The following is a 24,359-nucleotide window of genomic DNA, read 5'->3' as shown; positions in this document are numbered from 1 at the left end:
AAAGTGTCTTTACCGAACAAAGCTCTGAGGTTTTGTAAGGCTGGAACAAGTTTGAACCTCTTAGTTTCAGGGAAGGGAATACTAGCATAATTAAAAGCTTACAGTCGTACAATATCCAAAACCACCTGTGATGCAAAACAAATTTGAAACAGATGAACGTGTGGTGATTTAGATGTGTACAAATTGGGAGGTAAGATTATATTCTTTTCAGCAAGATTTTACATTTGGTTCAGATACTCAGATCGTTTTGATTGTGAAATTACTATTCATTGATTGAGAATTGTCACATTTTTTTGGTCCAAGTATTCTTTAAAAAAAATTGATTTAGACAATACCAGTGTTAGCTGATGCAAGTGATCAGATGGAACATAGTATAACTTTGCCTCATTCACACTACTGATCTTTCAGTAAACTGACTTTCTGTGGGTTGAGTTGAAGCTGTTCCACCCAAACCCACTAGCTCAATCTCGGACAATAGGAACGACAGTATCGACGGTTCACAAAAACAAAATTCCTCCCTGCGTCAAACCAGAAAGCAGTGTTAGCGATCCTCAAAGAATCCTCTCAGATTTGTTCCCACAGCTGAGCGTGCTGTTATCAATATTCATACATTTTTCAGCTCTAGGGCAGACTTTGGTGTGTGCTGAAACAAATATCAGTTTCTTCCAGCCATGTGCTCTGTGGAATCCCAAACGCCCCTCATCGAAACCCGCTGCACAGTGACCTCCTTCACCAAGGATTGGTGCTGGACATTGCCGTCTTTGTTTTAAACGCTACAGAGCCTTTCTGACAATCATATTTGGTTCAACAGAGGATATTGTCACAGGCTGGACAGTTTTTCCATGAAACAGTCGTGGGACGGATCGGAAAGTACCAGCGTAGGACACAATACTTTAAAGTCTGAGGTCATGAGCAAGCATTTTCAAATGAGATCCTAATACAGACGTAATGAACAGGATATGCAAATATAGAGATTTCATTTTCATAGCAGGATTTCTTAATTACCTAAACACTGTTTTGCCCAAGTACAAATAATGCTACTTGTTTATTGTAGTGTATAGTGTATTGTTGTCTGCAACATGCATGCTAGGTGGAGCTGTACCGTTGTTCTGAACCCCTAGTTTTTGGGTCATTTTATGTAGCTCTGTATTATGTTGCACTATGATCCTGGAGAAACATCGTTTCATATCACTGAATACGACTGAAATGAAAATAAAAGCTTCTTGATTTGCTTTGACTTTGAGCATGAAGAATAAATATGAATTTAAATGCTGAAGGAAATAATCTATAAACAGTTAAAATCTCTACAATCTGCATAAGCACGAAGATAAACACACCGGTGAAACACACATATAAACAGTGATTTAATCTACTATTGTGTGTCATTTGTGTACAGGAGTTGTTAAGCATTAACCAGCCAGTCCTTGTAGAGGTATGAAAGCTCAAGGTGACTTAAAATTCCTCGGAATCTCCATGCTGTACCTGCACACAGATAAACCTAAGAGGAAGTGGAAGTGAAAAAGAATAAATACTTCAAATGATGGGGAAAGATGAGCTGAAACTGGACTTCTTTTCCAGGTTGCTCAAGTTCCCACTGAATATACTGTACATAATCACTGAGATCCTAATTGGAATAATTACAAGCCTTTTCATATGAATTCATTTTGCAATGTGAAAACCAAGTAAACAAATAAGCAGTTCAGGATTATGGGTTTGCTCAAGGGTTTAAATAGGGCTTTCCGTCAGCCTTGGGGTCTGAACTCATTAGATTTCTGTCATTAGACAAAAGAATAAGGCTTGAAATGGAATGAAATTGGGAGCCTTAATGTGCCAAAGCCTTTATTAATTGTAGCTGGATTTTACTTGATTTTTTTACCTGTCAAAAATAAATAGGATTTTAATTGTTTTGCTAAATTGTTCTTTTGAGGTAACTTGTACGGCTGTAGAACACGAACGTGGCACGAATGTAAACGTATCCGAAACCTTAGCTGCAACATTAAATGAAACTCAGACTCAGTGGATTTAATGGTAGGAAATTTATTTTTTCGCATATCAAAAAAAAAAAAAATCCTCGAAGTTTGTATCACAGCTACACTTGAACAGCCAAAGCATCAAATCTGTGCAAAACTGCGGCAAATGTAATTTTCTACAGTAAAGAAGTGATCTTAAGACACACTTAAGTCAAGGATAGAAATTTGCCATAGAAACACACTGGGAAGCTTTTTTTTTTTTTTATATAAAACAGAGTGTACCGCAAAGTCGATCAGGAAAGCAATATTTCCTTTGTGGAAAAAAATACATTTATGTTTAAGATAAAGGGTTTTGAGAGACTATCAAATATAGTTCCTGCAAGAAAATAGTTCTGATGCTGTTTATTACATCATCACAGAAGAAGTATAAGAATTGCACCAACTCCATCTTTATAACCTCTGTCATATTAAAGGAGTTTAAAAAGAGTGAAATCCATCCAAAGAGCTCTTTTTACAAAATGTACAATATCATATAGAAATTTTTTACATATATATCTATGTATTTATATATTTATACAATCGTTAGCAAACCCTCTTTCTCCAATCTCAAAATGTTGTTCTTATTAAAAATTAGTGTTGCTAAATCTCAAGGTAAATCGACCTATTCCACACATTCATAACCAAGACTTGTCATGTTTGTTCAGTCTGGCTGATTAGATAATAATAAAAAGCTTAAAATGTAATTTAAAAAAAACAAAAAAAAAAAAAACAAAAAAAAAAAACACTGACTAAAATCCCTTGTATCTGTAGTTCCAAGAACAGACAGACAATCAGCTGCTGTTTTTTTTTGTATAATATTAAATCTTCTTATCTGCTTCATAATCGCTTCACCATTCTCAACAATCTTATAGTACTCTCATTGTGGTCTGGCATTTTTTCACATTTTTTCTTTTCATTTTCAAATGGTGTGAAATGTTCTTGTTTAATGCTTCTCATTCGAATGCTTTAGCACCTGCTTCTTTTTGTGACGTTCCATCTTCTAACGTTTATACTCATGGTTCCTCGTCCTCTCTGAGTTATTCCATCCTTTGAGGATCTCCATTTTCTGGATCTTTTCATGTCTTTACTCAGTTTAAAGTTTTCCTATTTCGGGATGGTTCTCTAGCTTTTAGTGGCTCTCCTCATGTATAATCATCTTCTCAGGCTTTAGACATAATTCTCAGGTTTCTGGTGCTTCATCATCTTCTGCTGGTTTACTATCTCCATCTTGTCAGTTAGTGCTTTAAAAAGGACCTTTTGAACTGCATGGACTTGATGTTCTATTGCTCTGCTGTCTGGTTAAAGGCAGGCCTGCTGGACCTGTGTGAGAAGCTCTCCGAAACGGTCAAAGAGTCCCTCCACCCACACTCGGTTTCCTATGCAGGTCTGAACAGTCTCCTCCTGTCCCACATCTATGCCACGTGAGCGCAACAGTGCAATCTGATACACAAAAAACCCCCACAAGAGATCACACACATACATCAGAGGAACAACATGGAAACTTTCACTGAAGGAGTAACACCACCAAAATACAAGTACATGTTTTATTTCCTACAACATACCTACATACTGACGTGCCTTACCCTGTCATATGAACAGTTATGATGTTTTCTCCAGAGCCAAAAACTGTGTGTGTTAAGCGATTGGAGTTGATATGCAGGGGTTTATAGAAATGTATGTGTTTGCTGTTGGGAATCTATAAAAATCTCTGGGTGAATAACTTTAAAATAATAACATGACCTTTTGAATCCGACATCAGAAAAATAAATCCCCACATGATCTCACCTCATCCATACACATCAGATATGTGTGGTACTTGTAGTGCTGCAGCGAATGATAGAGAGAAAACCAATGTGTTTTCTGCTGCTCCACTGTGTACTCCTGCGAGACAGAGAGAGAGAGATGTAATGCTAAATAATAATAAAAACAAGTCCACCTAGTGGCTAAAAGCGAATACTACAAACCTTCCGTTCGCTGAACCCAGTGAACACGCCACTAGACTGATTCATTGTGCAACTCACCAAGGGAAGTTTAATAGGAGATTTGGCTGGTTTCATGGTCTTCCTGTTATACGCCTTCCCACTCAGTCTGACTTTAAAAGTGGGAGTCTCTCCGTCTGTTTTCAGCTCCGTCACCACTGACAACTCAGGAAAGCTGTCTAAAGCGTTCTGAAGTGGACGGAAAGAGACAAAGAGTCGGTCAGGCATAGCAACGAATGACAAAGCAAACGCAAAAAAACAAACACAAATGGAGTGCTTTAATTAAAAAATATTTCAATTCCTGATCACAAGAATGGGCCACTGCAGTTGTGTGTTATGCCTGTGCGTTAATGTTCTCTTGTATCTTGTAAACATTATTATGTAATTGCTTCCTCCATTAAGGAAATGTGATCCTTTTTCAAATGAGTCTGAATTAAGATAGCGTCCTTCTGTCATTATGCTGCTTCTGCAGACTGCATTTAATCGTTTAGTACAAATATAGTGAACAGGGGTGGAATGATACCCAAAACTAAATTATAATACAATGATGTCTTTATATCATGCATTTCCTAACCAGCAAAAATAAGCACTGCCTGAATATGAGCTTTAAGATGGTTTTTTTTTTATCAGAACCATCAACAAAACCAAAAGCTGAAACTTTATAATAATACAGTGTTTATGTCATCCATTCATGACCTTAGATAAAGAAGGAGACAAATGCTGTACATAAAATGAAACATGAGATGTCTGGACACGATTTCTCTGGTGTGACTCAAGGGATTTGAGTCTTATTTCCCAACCTGATGTCTGTTTTCTCCAGCATACAAAAATGTCATAAATCAACAGGTATGAACTTCTCAAGTGAATTTGAACCCGGACCCAAACAGTGAGTATAGATTTGGTATTAACGCCAGCGTTCGTAACTCGTCTTGGTCAATCTGGCACAGTGTAACGGTTCCATCCAACAATCTTGTAACTAACAGAGAAGCCAAACTGTTATATCAGAACTTAAATATGTGAAGACATTTTCCAGTTGCTGCTTGTTCCGGATCTTAGCCATTACTGATTTCCCCAGCTAATACACTAATGCATACTCGCCAAGATTGAGAAGCTACTTTTTCAGAGAAGGATGTTTGTGCTTTACTTGGGGGAAGTTGTGGCCTAATGGTTAGAGAGTCTGACTCCTAACCTTAAGGTTGTGGGTTCGAGTCTTTAGCCGGCCACGACTGAGGTGCCCTTGAGCAAGGCACTGAACCCCTCCAACTGCTCCCTGGGCGCCGCAGCATAAATGGCTGCCCACTGCTCTGGGTGTGTGTTCACGGTGTGTGCGTGTTCACTGCTGTGTGTGTGCACTTTGGATGGGTTAATTGCAGAGAACAAATTCTGAGTATGGGTCACCGTATGTCACGTCACTTTCACTTTTTTTACTGAGTTGAATGATACAGCTCAAATAATATACGCAGTATTTACTGATGAATTACCTACCCCATCATTCACACTACTGAGTGTATTGTCTGATACACAGTCTGAATCGTGCTGAACGATATGATATGTTGCATCATTACACCTCTATTGCTGAAGTCTGCTCTATTTTTACATGTACTCGATGTCTTCACTAAAGTAAACCGCACTAACCGCAGTGCAAAGCAGATCAACAGGAAGTTACTCTTGATTTTCGTTAAGGAGCGCTTAAAGTAAGTCAGGTGTCTGTGGAAGTTGAAGCTTTGCTCACTTTAAACACCGGACCCACTCGCAGTTTGGGCAGCAGCCTCCTTCTGTTGTCTGTGATCATACCGTCTACTTTCTTCATATGAGGCAGCAGAAGTTCATCTGAAAGTTCAAACAACAATACGGACACATGAAACCTCTCACTAGCTGTGAACGCACCTATGCACTCGATGTCAAACTGTGATGTGAACGACATGTTTCTTGCTTTTTTTCCTTACGTAAGCAGGTTTAATGCATTACTTATGTAATATGTATTTGCGCTTTCGGTTACTGTGGCTTCACTTAACCCTGGTTTAAAATGATCTGGGAAAAAAAACAAAACAAAAAAAAAACGAAGGAAATTTCCAAAAACTAAACACTCCTAATTGAAATTGTGGGCCGTTCTGTGTTAAGTGATGAAATCTTATGTGGTCTTGCCTAGCATGTTAATCATCCCTTTCTCAATGATCAGATCGACTCTCACAGTATCTCAGAATGTGTTTTCGACCATTATTTTGCTTAATAATGACCCCAAATAGCAAGAGACTATCTGTGAAACAGATCTGCACAGTATATGACAGTAAATAGTCTTAGTTTATAGCTACTATTAGGTAGTTATATCACAGTTTCAGATGTTTAAAAGGCATGGTTATTACAGGAATGGTTAATATTCAGCTAGCACAGTATTGTTATTGTGGATTGGTTGGACTGCAGCATAAGCTGAAATCATTGACAATGACTCAAAGGATCAATAAATCATGGCGCCTCTGAAATCTGTCAGCACCCCTCATGGTTGAACTGCCACAGGAGCTGTTGATGCTGTTCTACACTGCAGTCATTGAATCTGTCCTGCGCACATCCATCACCATCTGGTTTGGTGCAGCAACAAAACTGGACAGAAACAGACTGCAACTTACAGTAAAAACAGCAGAAAAAATAATTGGCTCCCCCCTGCCCACTCTCCAGGACTTGTATGACACAAGAACCAGAAACCGGGCAGGAAAAATCACCACTGACCCTTCGCACCGTGGACACAACCTCTAACAGGTGCTACAGAACTTTGCTTACTAAAACTGCCAGACACAGGAACAGTTTCCTTCCCCAGACAATCACCCTGATCAACAACAACACCATAATTATATTCCCTGCTTCTTATAATAAGTACTGCATTATCAGGACTGTCAGTCGTCACATCATCTGTATATAACACACTACCGCTGCTGCATATTGAACAAAAAGCATAATACTGCACAATATTATTTGTACTCACACACTTTGTTACATAACTGATCAGTCATATTCTATATTCATATTTAATACTCATTCTGTCTATATTGTATCCCATTGTCTGCATTGTCTTGTATAGTTTGTATAGTATAGTGTTATTTATGTCTGTACTTTTGAGAGTCACAAACAGCTGGAACCAAATTCCTTGTGTGTGTTAACACACTTGGCCAATAAACCTGATTCTGATATTAAAAAATAGCCATGGCATGAAAATGCTGAATCAGCACTAAGGGAATATTTATAACGGCACTGCGATTAAGATTCAGGGTGAAGTAGGAGTTAAGAACATCTGTGAAATTACACAATTTTCTATTTTTAAACGTTCCACTTCTTCCGTCCCACTTTGTGCTAATGTGCCTTTTGCAGAACGGAGCTTTTCACAATATAATCCTTCTGAACTGGATTGATATTAAGGTCTACTGACTGTATAGGAATTAATTTCTGTATAAACTAATATAAAATCAGTCACTAGGTCAAATTGTGTGCTCCTGATGTCCTTACCGTTCTCCCTCTCCAGTGTGATCATGATGTCCGTGTCCAGAGCAAGGCTGATCAGCAGCTCCACAAAACTCTTGAAGGTCTCCTTCATTGTCCTGGTGTTGAGGAAGCGAGAAGTAAACGGGACTTGCGGTATAAATTCTGAGATTAGAGAGGACACAGAAGGACACTTAAACACAGAAAAGGGTGCACTACAAGACTTTGCAGCGAGTTTCACCTCTGCTGTGCATGGTACGAGAGAACAGTATGAGAATTGTAGTGGAAATTTTCACTTTAGAGATGTTCATAAGAACTTGTCCTTCTATATTTCTCATGGCTGGTAAATATTGTAACTAGAGATTGCAGTTGTTACCCTATTCTTCAAATATGGTATTATTTCCAGAGAAAAAACTTTCAAAAAACATTCCAATAGGTTGGAAAAATAGAAATGTGTTTCCAGCAACTTGGGAATATTCCAGATGTAAAGCAACATTCTGTAATCATTACACCAATAAAATCCCTTTACCTCAGGTTACTGAGACTGACTACGAGCGGAGCTTCATTTCAGGGGTTACACTTTTAAAATAAATGAGCAATCCATTTTTCAATTACATCCATCTGTAATATTTTTAAGCTGAGTCTTTATGTTATTTTCTGCGTTAGTGAACATGACAAATGATATCATCAGCATTAATAAATATTAAGTAATGTTAATAAAGTCAACACATGCTTCAACTGACTGAATTGTTTGAAACATCTATGAATATATGAATATATATATATATAGAGAGAGAGAGTTAGAGTCTGTGATACTAAGAAGATCCGAAGTCCATGATCCTTACACCAATACAACATTTGTTTGACTGTTGTTGACACCCCCAGTGTCAACCATGTGAGGATGAGGTTCGCCTTGAGTCCGGTTCCTCTCAAGGTTTCTTCCTTTACCAATTTAAGGGAGTTTTTCCTTGCCACTGCTGCCTGAGTCACCTCAGACTTGCTCATAGGGGGATAAATACATACAGATTGTGAACTATTTATATCTAATAATAATCTAGATTTTTTTATTCTGTCAATTCTTTTACTTTTATTATTCGTTATCTCCTTTATTATTAATCATGTTTACCTTCTGTTCTATGTTTATGCTCTGTAAAGCTGCTTTGAGACAATGTCTATTGTAAAAAGCACTATACAAATAAACTTGAATTGAATTGAATATTTATATATATTTTTTAATTCATTGATGTTTCGATCATGTGCCAAAAATATTTGTACACTTTCATAAAGTTAATAAGACAAAAGGGTATTTTTGTAACCAAGAAACTGGAAAGCAGAGACACATCTGTACCAAAGACTTGGGGAAACCCAAAGAGTTGGGAAACTGGACATTTACAAAGAGCTGACACTGGACACGCCTCCTGTAAACATTTATTAAATGGTTGCTTACAGAAATCTTCACCACAAAAATAATTAGAAGTTTGATATGCCTTAGATTATGAGCTGTTACCATAGAAACAGTAATACAGAAGAACAAGTGTATTAATATAAAATGAATTACCTTAATGTAAATCATTTCATTAAAATATATTCTCAAAGTCAGAAATCTAGTCTGATGGCTGAAATAAATTGGACAGGCTTCAGGTTCTTTCTCCAGCAGAATTACTCACCATCATCTTCACCTACAGCTTCTGAAGAAGCCAACTGTGCAGATTCTGTGAACTCTTCCTTCCATTTTTTCCTCTTTTTCGGTGGTGGTTCAGCCTTGGCTTTTGGCTGCTTTGGCCTGGGTTTGGACAGGCTTTGTTTTGTGCTGGATTTCAGAACAGAGGAGTCAGAAACAGCTGATGCTGCAGCTCTCTGGACAAGCAGAGCCTTCTGAGAGCCTCTATGCAAAATAGAAATACAAACTGATTAGCAGATCCAACTACTTGGATTTAGAATATCTATCTATCAATCTGTCCGCCCGTCTGTCTATCTGTCCGCCCGTCTGTCTATCAATCTGTCCCGCCCGCCTGTCTATCTATCTGTCCGCCCGTCTGTCTATCAATCTGTCCGCCCGTCTGTCTATCAATCTGTCCGCCCGTCTGTCTATCAATCTGTCCGCCCGTCTGTCTATCAATCTGTCCGCCCGTCTGTCTATCAATCTGTCCGCCCGTCTGTCTATCAATCTGTCCGCCCGTCTGTCTATCAATCTGTCCGCCCGTCTGTCTATCAATCTGTCCGCCCGTCTGTCTATCAATCTGTCCGCCCGTCTGTCTATCAATCTGTCCGCCCGTCTGTCTATCAATCTGTCCCGCCCGCCTGTCTATCTGTCCGTCTGTCTGTATCAATCTGTCTGCCCGTATGTCTATCAATCTGTCCGCCCGTCTGTCTATCAATCTGTCCGCCTGTCTGTCTATCAATCTCTCCGCCCGTCTGTCTATCAATCTGTCCGCCCGTCTGTCTATCAATCTGTCCGTCTGTCTGTATCAATCTGTCCGCCCTTCTGTCTGTCTGTCTGTCTATCTATCTATCTATCTATCTATCTATCTATCTATCTATCTATCTATCTATCTATCTATCTATCTATCTATCTATCTATCTATCTATCTATCTATCTATCTATCTATCTATCTATCTATCTATCTATCTATCTATCTATCTATCTGCCTGTCTATAAAGCTGTCCGCCCGTCTGTATCAATCTGTCCGCCCTTCTGTCTGTCTGTGTCTGTCTGTATCGGTCTGTCTGTCTATCTATCTGCTTTTTGTCAAGCCTGATATATGAGAAGGGAATGTGCTGCATTGAGAACGTTGCTGCTGGTGTGTGTGAGAGTTTGGAGAATTCCAGTGTATGCAACATAGCTGGGGGGAGAAACCTGCTTTGATTCTGCTCTGGCTCATGACATAGGTGTGTGCAGGCAAGAACAAGCAAGTAAAAAATCCAAAAAAAAGAAAGGCAATAGTACCTCATGGAATGCATGGGCTTGCACCTTGGTTTTCTGTTGCAGACTCGCACATACTCCCGCTTGTTCACAGTGTCCAGAAACTTAACGTATACTCTCCGATACATGGTCTTAGCATCTCCAAAGTAACCCAGATACTGCACAACAGGGGACATAATAAAACCCAGAATGTACATATTATGACGCGTTCAATCACATCAAGCACATTATCACAATATGAATAACTGCCCAGTTAAATTGGGCCAAAATGATTAGCAGATCCAACTACTAATAAATCAGTTTTAGAATTAACCATAATGTCTATCTAAACTATTGTGGTAGTTTATTAGTACTACAAATATAAAACTAACTGACTGGTCAATTGGCTTAAGTGAATACAATACATCCTGAAGACTTTACATTGTGGTAACTAACTTAATAGAATTTCTTCCTTTAATATTAAATAAACATCTCATCATACTGTATCAAGCATGTCAGTAGTTACACATTTTAAATTTGTTATACGATTTTCCAATCATTTTTTTCCATAATCCTGTGATATGCCTTGATCTGCCACTTCTGTCAGAGCATCTTCTGGCCTAACGGATTTAGGAAATAAACAGTGTTGTGGCATAAATTCCTATAACTGTATATCTGTCTAATGAGCTTGATATTTGAACAGTTATAAATGAATGGATGTATAAGGAAATAAAAAATAAAAAAACTCATAAATATATGCTAGGTAGAAATGAACACTGATGTGTGTCTAGAGCTATCTGAGATCAGTACTGATTCACTCACACTGTTGGTAGCTGAAAACACTCGTTTTCCATCTCTCAGCTCGGGTATGAATTTCTGCAGCAAGGCCTTTTGTACCTTCCAAATGGCTGGAGGTTCTACTCCTGCCTTCAGGGTGACCTACATACGATGAAATGCAAACAGGCCACGATACATAAAGACTAATGAAAAATCAAAAGGTCTTCATGCTTTAGGGTAACAGTATTTTCTACCACATCTATAACATCTGACTAAAAAAGAAAAATACATTGAGCCCTGGGTCTTCAGTAAAGCATTAATAATGCTAAATGTGATACGGAGTATCTGTGTATAGGCTAAGCTTGACAATTTTCTTTTTACACACACACACACACACACACACACACACACACACACACACACACACACACACACACACACACACACACACACACACACACACACACACACACACACACACACACACACACACACACACACACACACACACACACACACACACACACACACACACACACACACACACACACACACACACCATGGAGACACTAGATGGCAAAATGCTTATGGACACCTGATCATCACACTTACTTGTAAGCCTTCCTTAAACTGTTGGCACAACATTGGAAACATACAGATGTATAGAATGCCCTTGTATGGTGTAGCATTACAAATTCCTTTCACTGGATCTAAGGAGCGCAAAAGTTATCTAGCATGACAGTGCACAAAGTAAGGTTCATGAAGACGTGGTCTGTCAAGGTTGGAGTGGAACAACTCAGTCGACCTGCACGGAGCCCTGACCTCAAACACAAGTGAAACACTAATGCCCGTTTTCCACCGAGGCAATTTGAGTACTGGTTCGGAGCCTAATTTAGAACCAGTTCTTTCTTTTTCGTCCGCCAAAGCACCGGCTCTGAACCAGGAAAAGTGGTTCTTAAGTAGCACCAAAACGTTGCTGTTCTAGACTTAAGAACCGCTTACGTCAGGGGCTGTGGGCGGGGCTACTGTTAGCGCATTTGATAATGTACCTTAAGTATATTAATGTTTAATACACTTTTACTTTACCGCAATATGATCAGTTATCAGCACACATGATAGTAGGTAGCTACATGCTAAGGCTAACTTTTTTCTGTGTTAATGATAAAATAACGTTATGTACTTTATCGATTACAAACTCCGTTTATACAAATTACATGGAGCTGCACGTACACATTGGATTCGCCGCGTTTGGATGCTACTGTAGGTTCGTAAAGCCATGAGCATTAACAGTAAAGCAACATCCGCCATCGTTGTGTTTGCTGCTGCACTAAAGTTGCTGTGTAACGTGTCACGTATACAGTGACGTCAGTCTCGGCTCTGTGATGGCTCTCTAACCGATGGAAAGGCAAACCGTTTCTTAGAAGGTTCGCCAGTGGAACCAACTTTGAACCAGCACCAGCACTAGCTCTGAACCAGCACCTGGTTCTTTCCGGTGTACAAGGATAAGAGTGCACCTCAGACCTCCTCACCTGACATACTCTTGTTGCTAAATGTACAAAAAGGCCTATAGTACAGCAAAGGTCCAAAATGGGATTTCACAGAATGGGATGTTTAACAAACACATATGGCTGTGATAGTCAGGTGTCTAAAACCTTTGTCCAAATAGTGTCGGGATGTAAGTATATAGAGGAAAAGAAAATAGACCGAAAATGAACAAAAAAAAAACAGTACGATCATTGTATAGAATGAGAATAATCTTTGAAAAGATTCTACCAATCGTAAAAAGGTCTAAACAAACAAGTAGGACTGTATCATTCTAAGCCTCCTGTAGAATGACACACGCTATAGATATCCATTTTCCTATTCAAATGCGACACACATATATGACAAAGACATTCAATTGAAGAGAGTCGCATACCTGCAGGCTTTCTATGTCCTCATTTTTCACCACAAACTCGTCACGTTCACGGTACATTCCCTCCTCGCCACTGTCTGACAGTTCCTCATCAGTGAGGCCTTCAATAGCTACTGTGTTTAGGCATACTGCAAGTTGGCCAAGAGGTATGTTCTTCACCAGATCCTCCACTGGCACTTCAAGACCAGGGTTTTGCTGCTCCTTAAGCTTTGTATCTTCAGACTGTGTGCTGACTAGCTTTGTATTTGCAGACTGCTCTTGATTTGTGCCTTCACCTGAACCTTTGCTGACTAGAGACAGGACACCATATTTATATAATCATAGTGTAAAACAAGAGATTCAAAAAACATGAAATTTAAAACCATTAAAAGTGAATACACACCTGACTGTTGCCTGTCTAAAGGCTCGTCTAGAGAGGAGAGGGCAGAACTAATGCTCTTCTGAAGGTCTTGGTTTTTACCAACTGATTCATCCTCATCTGAGGAGAAAGATGGGAGTGTCTCCAAATTCTTCTGGAGGTCCTCGTCCAGTCTCTTAGAAGAGCTAACAGTGTTGATATCTGGTGAAACCATTGATGTTGATGAGGATATGGGTGTAGGGGGCAATGACAATTGGTTAAAAGGTCTTTTGGGAACTGAAGACTTTCTTGCGCGGTTGGGTGGCCGTATGGGTGGTGAGGAGAATTGTTGCTTAGGCCCAGATTTAAGAAAGTCCAGGAAAGATCCAATGAACCCAGTTTTAACTTCTGGCTGTTTCTCTTCTACCTCTTTAATTTTTTGCCGTATTCTTTCCTGTTGCTGGTAGCCATCAATACAGCCCTCAGAGGTTGAGGATGAACTTGTCTCACTTCCTTTGGAGTTCTGTCGCTTTACTTGGCCACTTCTTTTTTGAGGTTTAGGCTGACCATTTGCATCTTCCGTAGCTTGCTTGGAAGAACCTTTTGACCTGACTCGCTTTTTAGAAAGACTATCAGAGGAGCATTCTGCAAACTTTTCCTCCATTTTAACACTCTTCGTTACTTTCGGTTGAATCTTATTTTTTGATATGTCTGTTTTTTCAAACCCAGTGTTGTTATATTCCTGTGAGGTAAGGTGAAAATCGGTGTGGTTGTTGGAAAATGTGTTTACAGTACCTCCATTAGAATTTACATATGAACCATTGCTAGTAAGGCCCTTGGGTGATACTTCATTTTTCTTGTGATTATTTGTCACCTTCTCAGATATTTCATGCTGAGAGTTATTTTGCTGTATGTGAGAGTTTGGTGGTGTGAATGATTGGTGTCCTTCAGCTTCTTTGTGAATGTCTGTTGTCAACTGTACACCATTTACAGATGATGTAATGGTCTGCGTGTTTGAGATCAAATGCTGTGAAGAGAAATTATTAGCTTCATGCTTGTTATTAACTTCGTAGCGGCACTTAGAGTCTGAAGGACTGGATATCGATGCCAAGTCCACTTCAGAAGACGAGGTTTTAAAGTCCTGAGGTGTGACTCCACAGGCAGCTGCTGTGGCTGCTAGGATGTCATCCACGTTGGACAGAATGTTCCTCTCATCTGTCATTAACATGGAATCAGGGAAGCAGATGGAACTTAAGGTAAAGTGCTGCTTAGAATCATGCTGATTTGTTACACTGTTGAAAATGTCTTTTTGTACCAGGTGTTGCTTCATGGACTCCACAGCTTGGTGGGTTATCTGTGGGATCTCAACCGCACTGACTGTAGAATTCAGGAGTTCATTATTCATTTGCAGGAACTGAACTGAAATAGGCTGCATTTGGACTGGCTTAGACTGATTTGACATTGTATGGAGCAAAGGTTTTTGAACAAGGATCATCTGTGAGGGCTCCAGAAGGACTTGGGCACTTGGTAGTTGAACAAACTGTGCCTGTTCCTTTGACAACTGCCTCTGATCTCTGTGGTTACTCTGAGTTTGCTGGTCCACTTGTTGAGCAGTGGGAACTTTGAGAAGCACAGGGTGTTCTTTTAGTTGGTCGGTGCTCAAGGCTACATGGGAGGACTGCACTAATAAAGAGTTGTTTTTTGTGCCAGAGGTTACATAAGAATGGGCAGGGCTTACCAACTGCCCAATTAAAGTACTCATTCGTTCATCCTTTGTGGATGACGTTGGTGCAAGACCTATTAACTGATCTTCGGACCGAGAGTTGCTTCGGATCACACTATGTGCTTGTCGGTCTTCCAATTTTGAAACAACATATACTACATTGCTCTGTACCCCAACAACACTGTTACTAACAGAACTCTGGATAGAAGCCTGCTGTAATCTCTGCATATCGTGAATAGAAAGCTCTCCACAGTTGTCTTTGGATGTAAGGAACAGACTCTCATCTTCCTTCTTTTTGTCATAGCCTGGGTTTTGTTCTTCCGAGGACAGGTTGATCTGGATGGCTTGTGTATAAGTGGGTGTGGAGGATGATGACTGGCCAGACAGCAAGTATTTCTGAGTCTGCTGCAGCATCATGCCATCGGACTTGCTTGGAGAAGGCTGCATTAGGGTGTAATCTTGGTTGGAATTACTGGATGGTAAGCTGTGACTGTAGGAGGAAGTGAAAGGAGGACTAGGTGTGAGAGACTGACCTGATGCATAACTCTGAGAGGGACTAACAGATTCTGGTACCTGGGCATAATAACTGACAGTGGACAAATTCTGAGAGTGATTGGAAGAATAATTGTGAGAAGCGCTGCCCATGCAAAGTCTTTGTGCCTGCTCATTATACTCCTCTCTGTTTGACGCTGAAGACATTATGTGCTTTTGGCCAGAAGCATACATAAGAGAGTGGCTAACGGACGTCTCATTTTCTGACTGTGTAGCCAACAATGGCAATGTTTTGTATATAGAAGGTAGTTTCTCTGGCTGATTGGGAGAGAAGGCTTGTGGTTCATTGAGATTGCTCATGAGACTTTGAGATGTAATGTGTGTCTGCGAAGGGCTAACAGACATCAAACTGGAAAGCTGTGCTGACGTGTACAGCTGTGACTGGCTAGCAATCACAGAACTCTGATTCTGGGCTGTGGAAGCATACCTATGCTGTTGCATCGGTGATGAGGCTTCCTGATCATGCAACTCTGAGTCCTCACCATGATCATCTGCTGTTTTGTTTGACTCATCCTTGGCTTTCATTCCACATGTGGAGGAAAACCCTGAAGAGGGCAAAGATGAGGAATGTGTCTGTGTTTGCTGCAGCTGCACTGTGGGAGTCTTTTGCTGAACAGTGCTATTAATGGACTGATTGGGAATTCCGTTAGGGCTGTTTGGAACAGGTGTATGACGAGAATGATCCTGGAAAGAGACATCACCATTGTCAGGTAGGTAATCTTGCAAAGAGTGCTGCACACTGACAGACAGCTGCTGCTGGACTGGCTGGGTGCTGGAAGGCCGCTGATGGTGCTTGATGACACTACATTCACGCTGAAGTGCTCGTTCGATGGAACTGGAGAAAACTGGGGCTCCATAAGGTGGCATAATCTGCTGCGAGTTACTTAAGGGAGAGGGTAGAAGGCTGAACTGTGGCTGGAGGAGATGTGGCGCAGACTCCTGGGCTGAACGATATGTAGATGACTGTATTGGAAGGCTAGAACCGAGGGAAGCACCACCCAGGCGGTCAAAGGCAAAAGCTGTTGGCACAGTGGTATGAGAAGGTTTGATCTGAAGTAGAGTGTCATTATTGGAAAGCAAGCCATTTGAAGAGCTAAACGTAGTGTGTTGTACAGTTAATGGCGATGTGGTGGCAAAACTCCGAGTGGGAAAGGTGCTGGAATGCTGGTAGGAAGAAAGAGCTGATAGGGTAGGAAACGTTCCAGAAGCAGGGAGAGCTCCAGTAAGAAAGAGCTCTGTGGAAGAATTTGTGCCTACAGAGGGAACCGTAAAAGAAAACGGAACAAGGTATTCAGCTACATATGAACCTTGTCACATAAAGCTATTTCAAAATGATGGCACAAACGCAAATGACAAAGATGCCTGGTAAGCCGTACTAACTGTTCAATGGTTTGCATGAGACAATAGATCTCACCACCTCAATTAAAGAAATAGACTTGTGAATACGGTATTTTTCACTATTTACTTGCAGATTCTTTCAATGGATACATTTACTGTCATATATATATCAGAAACTGTTCTTTTACCAGTCTGCCATGGTGAAGTCCTGAACTGGGGAAGTAGAGTTGTGGCTCCAGGTCCAGCCTGAAGGCCTCGGGATTCAATGGAAGAGATGAAATTCACGACTGATGATTCAGCACTGCTGCTTCCTGTGGTGTGCACACCAGTATCAAAGACACCAGACACACCTACCCAGAAATGGAACGGCATAGAATAAAATTACACTTTCAAAGGAAGGCTAGCACAAGCTAAATTTATTCTTGTTTCATGTTTGAGACAGTTCCCTTAATATCCTCACCTGTGGGGTGTTGAGAGGTGGTGTAGGTAGTGAGTGTATGACTTGAGGTGTAGGATTGCCGTTGGGGAAGGTCCGTCTCCATGTGGGTCGCACCGTAACTGGAGCTAACAGCATCACAGTTGCACAACATATAGTTAAAGCAATGCATTCAGCGTGGAAATTCAAACATTGGTATATCAACAATATGATATGATCCTGAATGTAAATGTAGGATAAACATTCTGTCAATAGATTGTAAATGCAAGTAGGAATGCACTGATTTCACCAATTTATTTTATTATAATTATACAGAGCACTATACATTATACTGGGCAATCCATGGTACTGAGCCGAACTGAAAACCTTACAGCAGCCACGCCAACATTCTGTAAGCTTCTGTGATGTGAAACTTCAGGAGAATTATGCTAATTTATTTTTCCAATTTTTATCCAGATGCCAGACTTAAGTGGGTTTCGCATCGGACACAACATACATTTACAGCAGACAATTAAGAACTGATACCAGTCCACCGAAATTCTTCCTCTGTGTCAGAGTAAATATTAGAACCTTGTTTTCATAATGTATATAAAGAAGAAAGTATTCTTCATATTAAAAGCATTTTTTTGCAGGAAACGATTAAATAGACAAACATTATTCACATTATTCTGATAATCCTATCCCGAAATTGCCATGAACATCATCCATCAGCAACCACTGAAACCTGAAATCTCTATTAAACAATCTGTATATTAGACTTGTCCTACGCTAATGTACGTGCTGTGTGCTACAGAAATAACAGTGATGTGGTGGAAATATCCACCTCGCTTTATCCAGGATTTCTTCACTACATATGAGAACTGCTATAGATGTATATACCTCTTTCAGTTTTCGTAAAAAGAATAAAATGCAGACTTAACCTGCCTGCAAAACAACCTGTGCAGCCTAGCAACTGGACTTTACTTGGTTATAATTTACCAAGAAGATTATTTAGGAATAAGATATACATTAGCCGAAATTATTATTATGGATTGCCACTAAACTAGATATGTTTTGGTGACCCATCAGTGGGGAAATTACTTTACAGAGTGGTCTAGCCTATCAGTGACCAAACATATACACTTACATAGAAACTTTGAGCATTTGTAAGAGAGAAATTAAAAGCATAATAATAAATAAAAGTCTACTGTCTACTGATGACTTTGTTGTTAGTCAGAATGTTCAAGAAGTAATGTTTTATGATTACAACATCAAGGATCTTTCTGGTACAGAGAACCACGTTGCAGTCAAGACAAATCCCATAAACTCATCTGTAACTCATCTGTATGGTGACTGCAAAGATGGAGAATCTTGGATCAATTATGCAACTCTACAAACACAATCGTCATCTGTTGGCAAATCCGTTATAATCACATCCAAAAGCACTTGGCATTTTTAATGAAAAATTTCTGCCTTAAAAATCTTAAAAGCCATTAAAAATCACCATACCATCCCTCTTGGGTTCCTCAACATTTTAGTTCATGTCAATACGATTCCTAAATCCAAGTCTTGATAGAAGGTTCATCAGTAAGATTATAAAAAAAAAGTCAAGACTGCAGCTACAATCGTTTTACAACACGATTGCCGGCTAAAGGAATCGATTACAGTTGTACTGGAATTTATGCTGAGGCCATCCTTAAAAATATTCTTGTTTGCCGTAACCCGACCGACCATGTCAATTTAGGACTGATTAAATTTTTTTTTTTGCTTTAAGTCCGACCGACTTGCCGGTTGTAAATTTGTGTTAAGACCGACCTTTTTTTTTTAACTCTTCAAACAACTAATACAAAAGCAATAAAATAACATTAATGGGTTTGGGCACCATAATACATCTAAAAAATTCAATATAACAGCTCGACACCGCTTTAACTTGCCACGAAGTTCTGGAAAAACGGTGTCCAGCATCAAAATAAGGCTTGCAATGATGCGCCCGAAGGCATGGGTTGAAGACCCAGTCAGTGACGTCACGATATGTTAATTTGTTTAAAGTCATACCTACGTAATCACCATCACCAAAATTGTACTTTTTTTTTACACACTGAAATTTTGAAAAAAAATATAGACCTACAGAACCTACCGTCCTTTTTTTTTTTTTAGTGTTACTGCAAACCAAAATATTTTAAAGGATGGCCTTATGTCAAAATGTATATTTGTGAGCTCAGGAGTTGGGGAAATGTTTCATTTATCGATTTTATATTAAAGGACCTTCCACACAAAACAGCACATTTCAACCAGCTATAATTCACCATACAGTCAAGCCCGAAATTATTCATACCCCTGGCAAAGTTACTTTTATTCAACCAGCAAGTTTTTTCTTTTTATTTACATTTGAATAAAAAGTGGCATGTCCAAAATTATTCATACCCTTTGCAAACTGTCACATTCTATGGGAAAATCCAAAGATCTATACCATTCCAAACAGTCCAAGCTGTTCTAAAGCATCCTATTTACCCTGATTCATTGGGAACAGCTGTTTTAATCGACTCAACAGGTGAAAAACAGAAGCTCTTTGCTGTTGGTTTTTGGACAGTCATTAATGTTAACAACGTTAATGTTGTTATTTCTTACTTTTCATCATTGTTCTCAAGGATATTATTACCCTTTTAATTTAGGATCTTTCTTAGAATGAGAAAAATATATTTAAAATTCACATTTCCCAAAAAACTATTTTTGGATGAAAACACGTCAACTTCACTTTACAAAAGTAATGTCTGTAAGTATGTAAATCAATATCTTACTTTTGCATATTTGTCTGTATTCCCCTCAAAAGTTAGAAATAAAAAAAAAAACTGGTTCAGTTCAGGATTTTTGCAGGCAAAGAGACACTTTACAAGTCAATACAAATTAAAATGTCAAGGCCAAATTGCTGGAATTTTCCATTTGCACTGAATGCTGTGAACGAAGATTCACATAAAGCGATAACAACAATTAATAAGACAAAAAAAATGTATATATAATTTAATTTTTTTATATATAGTTTTTTCTTTCCAGAAAAAAGCACAAAAACCTCTGTCCTCTGTTGGGGAAACATACTGACTGTTAAAAATGCTGAGACTCCTTCCATAAATCTATTATCACCACCAACAATTATAGGGTTTAAATTGTTAATTACTATATCCACATAATCGAAGCCTAATAAAATGATTAATTGTTCTGAAAGGAGTCTCCAATACAAGTGCTTTGTAATAGCCTCAGTATCATTTTCCTCTGTTATTACAGAAGTGCTAACAGGAACGTTTCACAGACGTTCTATAGCATTAAATGTAACTAAAAATGGATAAAAATCGCAATATGTCAATAAATGTAAATGTTGTTTATATGTAGATGTAAATGTAATTGTTGTCAGGGGAACAGAACACTTTAGGGTGCACGTTTACAGAAATGTAATGAACTCAGCTAAGGTAACACTGACTAAGCGTAAGGTTTCACGTTAGGCCGCTTCACACCACCAAAAATGTTTGTTTTCTGGAAAAAGCTTGTGCAAAAATGATAAGTGAAGCAAAATGGAACAGATAACTGTATCTGGTGCAATGATTTCTGAGTACTAGCTCCAGTAATGTGTAGGTCATAAGAGGGTAAATTTAATTGTGCATGAGAAAGAATGTTTAAAAGGTTCAGATTTAGCCCTGCTGTGTGTGTGTGTGTGTGTGTGTGTGTAAGTGTGTGTGGTCTGGATTTGACCCAGAATTGGCATATTCAAACTCAAATGGGGATTTTGTGGATTCAATAAACACTCATTGAACCGCAGGAAGTGTTCAGGAGAGGAGTCGTTTTGCTTTCGACTCACAGGTCCGTTTGCACCGAATCCTAAGGTTTCTTTTACCATTTTGTGCAAAACGAAAGAGAGCAGCTCGGTATGATCAAAATGTAACTATTTGAAAATAGTCTCTTTATTCAGAAATACCGAGGGATCTGTCCTTTCGTAACAACCACACTAAAATTATTCATTATAAGGCTTTTAAGGTATTGGGACATCAGTGATCCCGTTGCTCAAAATGGTTCATAAACAGAACTCTAAACAAATACAAGTAGCTGATTTGTAGAGCATTTGTGAATTGAACAGGACCAAAGTTTTGCAATACTCCCCATCTGGTCATGCTGATGATTTCTTCACAGTTATGCTGGTTTTAGATTGTGAGTTTACAGCACCCATTTAAGATTATTACTGGTTTACTGGTCCCCGTTAAAATCTTGGCCAAATTCTATAACAGATTGTGCAATAATGTGTTCTCTACAACAGTTTATATGAAGAAGATCCTTTAACGATAAACCTGTGACATAAGTACATGTAAATGGGTAAATGGGCTCGGGTAAAACAAACATTCTGCAAAGTAAACTCAATGATTTTTTTCTGTTGCATGATTTTTTTCTTTACAATGAACTAATTTAACTTGTAAGGTCATCCTATTTCATTCTTATTGAGCCCTTCTATTGGCTGCTTATAGATGCAGAACATCAGGTATCTTTGGTCGCAATGGCACTGAACTGGACTCTACTTATGTTCATGTTCTAGGGGCAAAAAATTCATTAACAATGTGTGATTTTAGTCAAGGGCAGCAAATCTGTACCCATCTTTATGGCTTATATAACATACAGTTATACTAAAAGGGATTATCAGATCTATGTGAACACCCGAAAAATCCATCAATGGATCCCCAAACAGTGGACATACGCAACATATTGCACCAAACCGTTCTGTCGTCTGGCTACCTTGTTTAAAGGTGCATTAATTAAGGGGAGTAATAAAAATGTCTAACAGTTAAATGCATGGAATTGAATATGATTCAATTTAGTTTGTCAGTGTGCCTAACGGTGGTTCAACTAGTAGTTCAACTGCATTCAAGACGAACTTGCAAATTGTAAGTCCGCACTTACAACCAGGTAAAAACTATCAAGAACGCCCCTTCAACTCGCCAACTTGGGGCAATCTTCTCAGCGCACTATTGGATTTTCAACAGTTAATAAACAGAGACAGAAAAACTTGGTTAAATCTCTAACGTTGTCCATAATAATCAGTCTTGATGCTAACACTGCTCACTATTGTCCAACGATACTACTCTGCAATTTCTGTCTAAAAATTTGCACGACCGTTTGAAGTTCGACCCAAAGTGCGAAATGACCTTACCGAACCTTGCAAATTACAACTCACAAGTCACCACGAACAAAGCGATGACACACTAACCAGAGTTACAGTAATGACATCACTTTCAAGTGCGCTCGTACATTCGGTTTGGTCTATTCACAAATCCAAACATAAACAATGCAACTTTGATCGATTATTTAATGAACGAAACAAAAACGTAAAGTGCCACTTGAGAGCGTGTCTATAAAACTAACCTAAATATAAACAAACGTTCTGAACCTGAAGGCAGGATTCTGATCTTTTTTAAAATTTAGAAAATACACTTTCATCAAGACATTATATTACAATCATTATAAAGTCAAATAAACGAGACTCCTTTTACATTATATTACAATAATTTAAACGTTTGACATTTCTTGCGTTTAGCACAAACCTTTATTCAGACTTTTATCTAATTTAAGGGTCTTTTCTTGCTCAGAGGTCCAAACAGTGGCAAGTTTTGGTGGACGTGGGATTCGAACCCATGACCTCCTGGTCAGTAGTCCAACACCTTAACCACTAGTCTAGATGATTAAGCTAATATTGACTACCGTACCTTTATCTCACATACTCTTTGTGCAGTAACAGATCACACATAGCTGTGTTAAGGTCTGTGGTTGAGTCGAAACTGAACTAAACCAATAACAATACCAAAGTTGCAGACACGTGGCTCATGGACGATTATTTACATTTTGCAGCTAATAGCTAAAGTAACAGCATGAAGCTAAATCTATAGCGATTACTACACAAACAGTGCAGTGCGGGATTATAGTTATTTTATATAGTTATGACACCGATGATGTCTTTTAAATCTTCTATCAGAAAATAAACACAAAACAATCGTCGTTTTGTCATTAAAAAAACAAATCACTGTGAAAACAATTTTTTTTTTTTAGCAAGAAGCGACTTTTGAAAAGTTGTTTTGCGTTTAAAAACACATTTAAAAAAGTGCACAAATTAAAACGTAGAGTGAGGAGTGTACTAGCATCAGGCCTTTTCTACACCGGCCTTTCCTCATGAGCTTTCCCCGTCTCTGTCCTCTTCTCTCCCTGCGTCTTGTCCTACCTGCTCGGGTTGCTGTAGGCCCAATCCGCGGTCTCGCCTGACGCTGACCGCCGCTCTGTGAAGCCCGAACCCGCGTAGCGTCCGTCCATGCTCCCGCTAAGGGCTGTGTTGTGTAACATTCACACATAAATAAGCACAACGCGTTCACATATTAACACGAAATGCGTCGGATTCGGTGGAGATCCGCGGTGAAGGATTTGCATGTGAGATGGCAAAGCTGTGTGATGACCAGAGTGTAATAAAGTGATCAAAATAAAACACAAACACACTCAGATGTGGTGTTGCTGTTGCTGCTGCTGCTGCTCACCATCTTGGCTCGTTTCCCAGCGACCACTTCCGACTCGAGCTGGAAGTTTTTTTTTCCACTTTTTTTTAAATTGAACTCTAATAATATTAATATTAAAATAATATCCATGATATTCTTTTACAAAAACGTGCAAATATCTTTATAAAATTACGAATGCTATTTAGGTCCAAATAATACTGTAGCTGAAATACAAAATTCTATAACAAAAGCACTGAGTGATGGGTTTGTATTTGGGTTTGGTATAAATTACAAATGAAATAAAATATATTAGTCATTTTATGATCGATACGAATAAATAAAAAGCATTATAAAACACTAGAACATTTTACGCAAACTGGAACAGACTGTAATAGTAAATCGATGCATTTGTATGACTACAGTACAATTATT

General features: G+C 39.0%; 1 protein-coding gene across 3 annotated transcripts; it reads right to left on the bottom strand.

Annotated features, from left to right (window-relative positions):
• Positions 1 to 2,017: 2,017 nt before the first annotated feature.
• qser1 (glutamine and serine rich 1) lies at positions 2,018 to 23,996 on the bottom strand. 3 transcript variants are annotated; one of them, XM_047822248.1, is made up of 13 exons: positions 23,663 to 23,996; positions 17,461 to 17,564; positions 17,189 to 17,350; positions 13,433 to 16,915; positions 13,054 to 13,340; positions 11,181 to 11,297; positions 10,404 to 10,537; positions 9,124 to 9,341; positions 7,484 to 7,621; positions 5,721 to 5,818; positions 4,031 to 4,177; positions 3,795 to 3,890; positions 2,018 to 3,705 (listed from the first exon to the last, which is right to left on the bottom strand). In XM_047822248.1, the coding sequence occupies exons 1-13, from the start codon at positions 23,779 to 23,781 to the stop codon at positions 3,589 to 3,591; spliced, it is 5,220 nt and encodes a 1,739-aa protein (XP_047678204.1). In that variant the 5' UTR covers positions 23,782 to 23,996; the 3' UTR covers positions 2,018 to 3,588. The 3 variants fall into 3 exon arrangements, 2 of the variants coding, with proteins under 2 accessions (XP_047678204.1, XP_026998023.1); XM_027142222.2 differs by having other exon boundaries at positions 2,018 to 3,449; positions 23,663 to 23,995; XR_007144672.1 differs by lacking the exons at positions 2,018 to 3,705; positions 3,795 to 3,890; positions 4,031 to 4,177 and having other exon boundaries at positions 5,801 to 5,818; positions 7,484 to 7,575.
• Between the last annotated feature and the right edge of the window lie 363 nt (positions 23,997 to 24,359).

Source organism: Tachysurus fulvidraco, chromosome 13 (assembly GCF_022655615.1).
Source record: "Tachysurus fulvidraco isolate hzauxx_2018 chromosome 13, HZAU_PFXX_2.0, whole genome shotgun sequence".
Lineage (NCBI taxonomy): Eukaryota > Metazoa > Chordata > Actinopteri > Siluriformes > Bagridae > Tachysurus > Tachysurus fulvidraco.
The sequence above is the reverse complement of the archived record's forward strand: the minus strand, read 5'-3'. Positions and strand labels throughout refer to the sequence as shown.

Coding starts and splice junctions, on each gene's coding strand:
- qser1 (XM_027142222.2), bottom strand. CDS start 23,781: ATGTTACACAACACAGCCCTTAGCGGGAGCATGGACGGACGCTACGCG. Junction 13,341..13,432: donor TTTAGACAGGCAACAGTCAG/GTGTGTATTCAC, acceptor TCCTGTCTCTAG/TCAGCAAAGGTTCAGGTGAA. Junction 11,298..13,053: donor AGGACATAGAAAGCCTGCAG/GTATGCGACTCT, acceptor CATCGTATGTAG/GTCACCCTGAAGGCAGGAGT.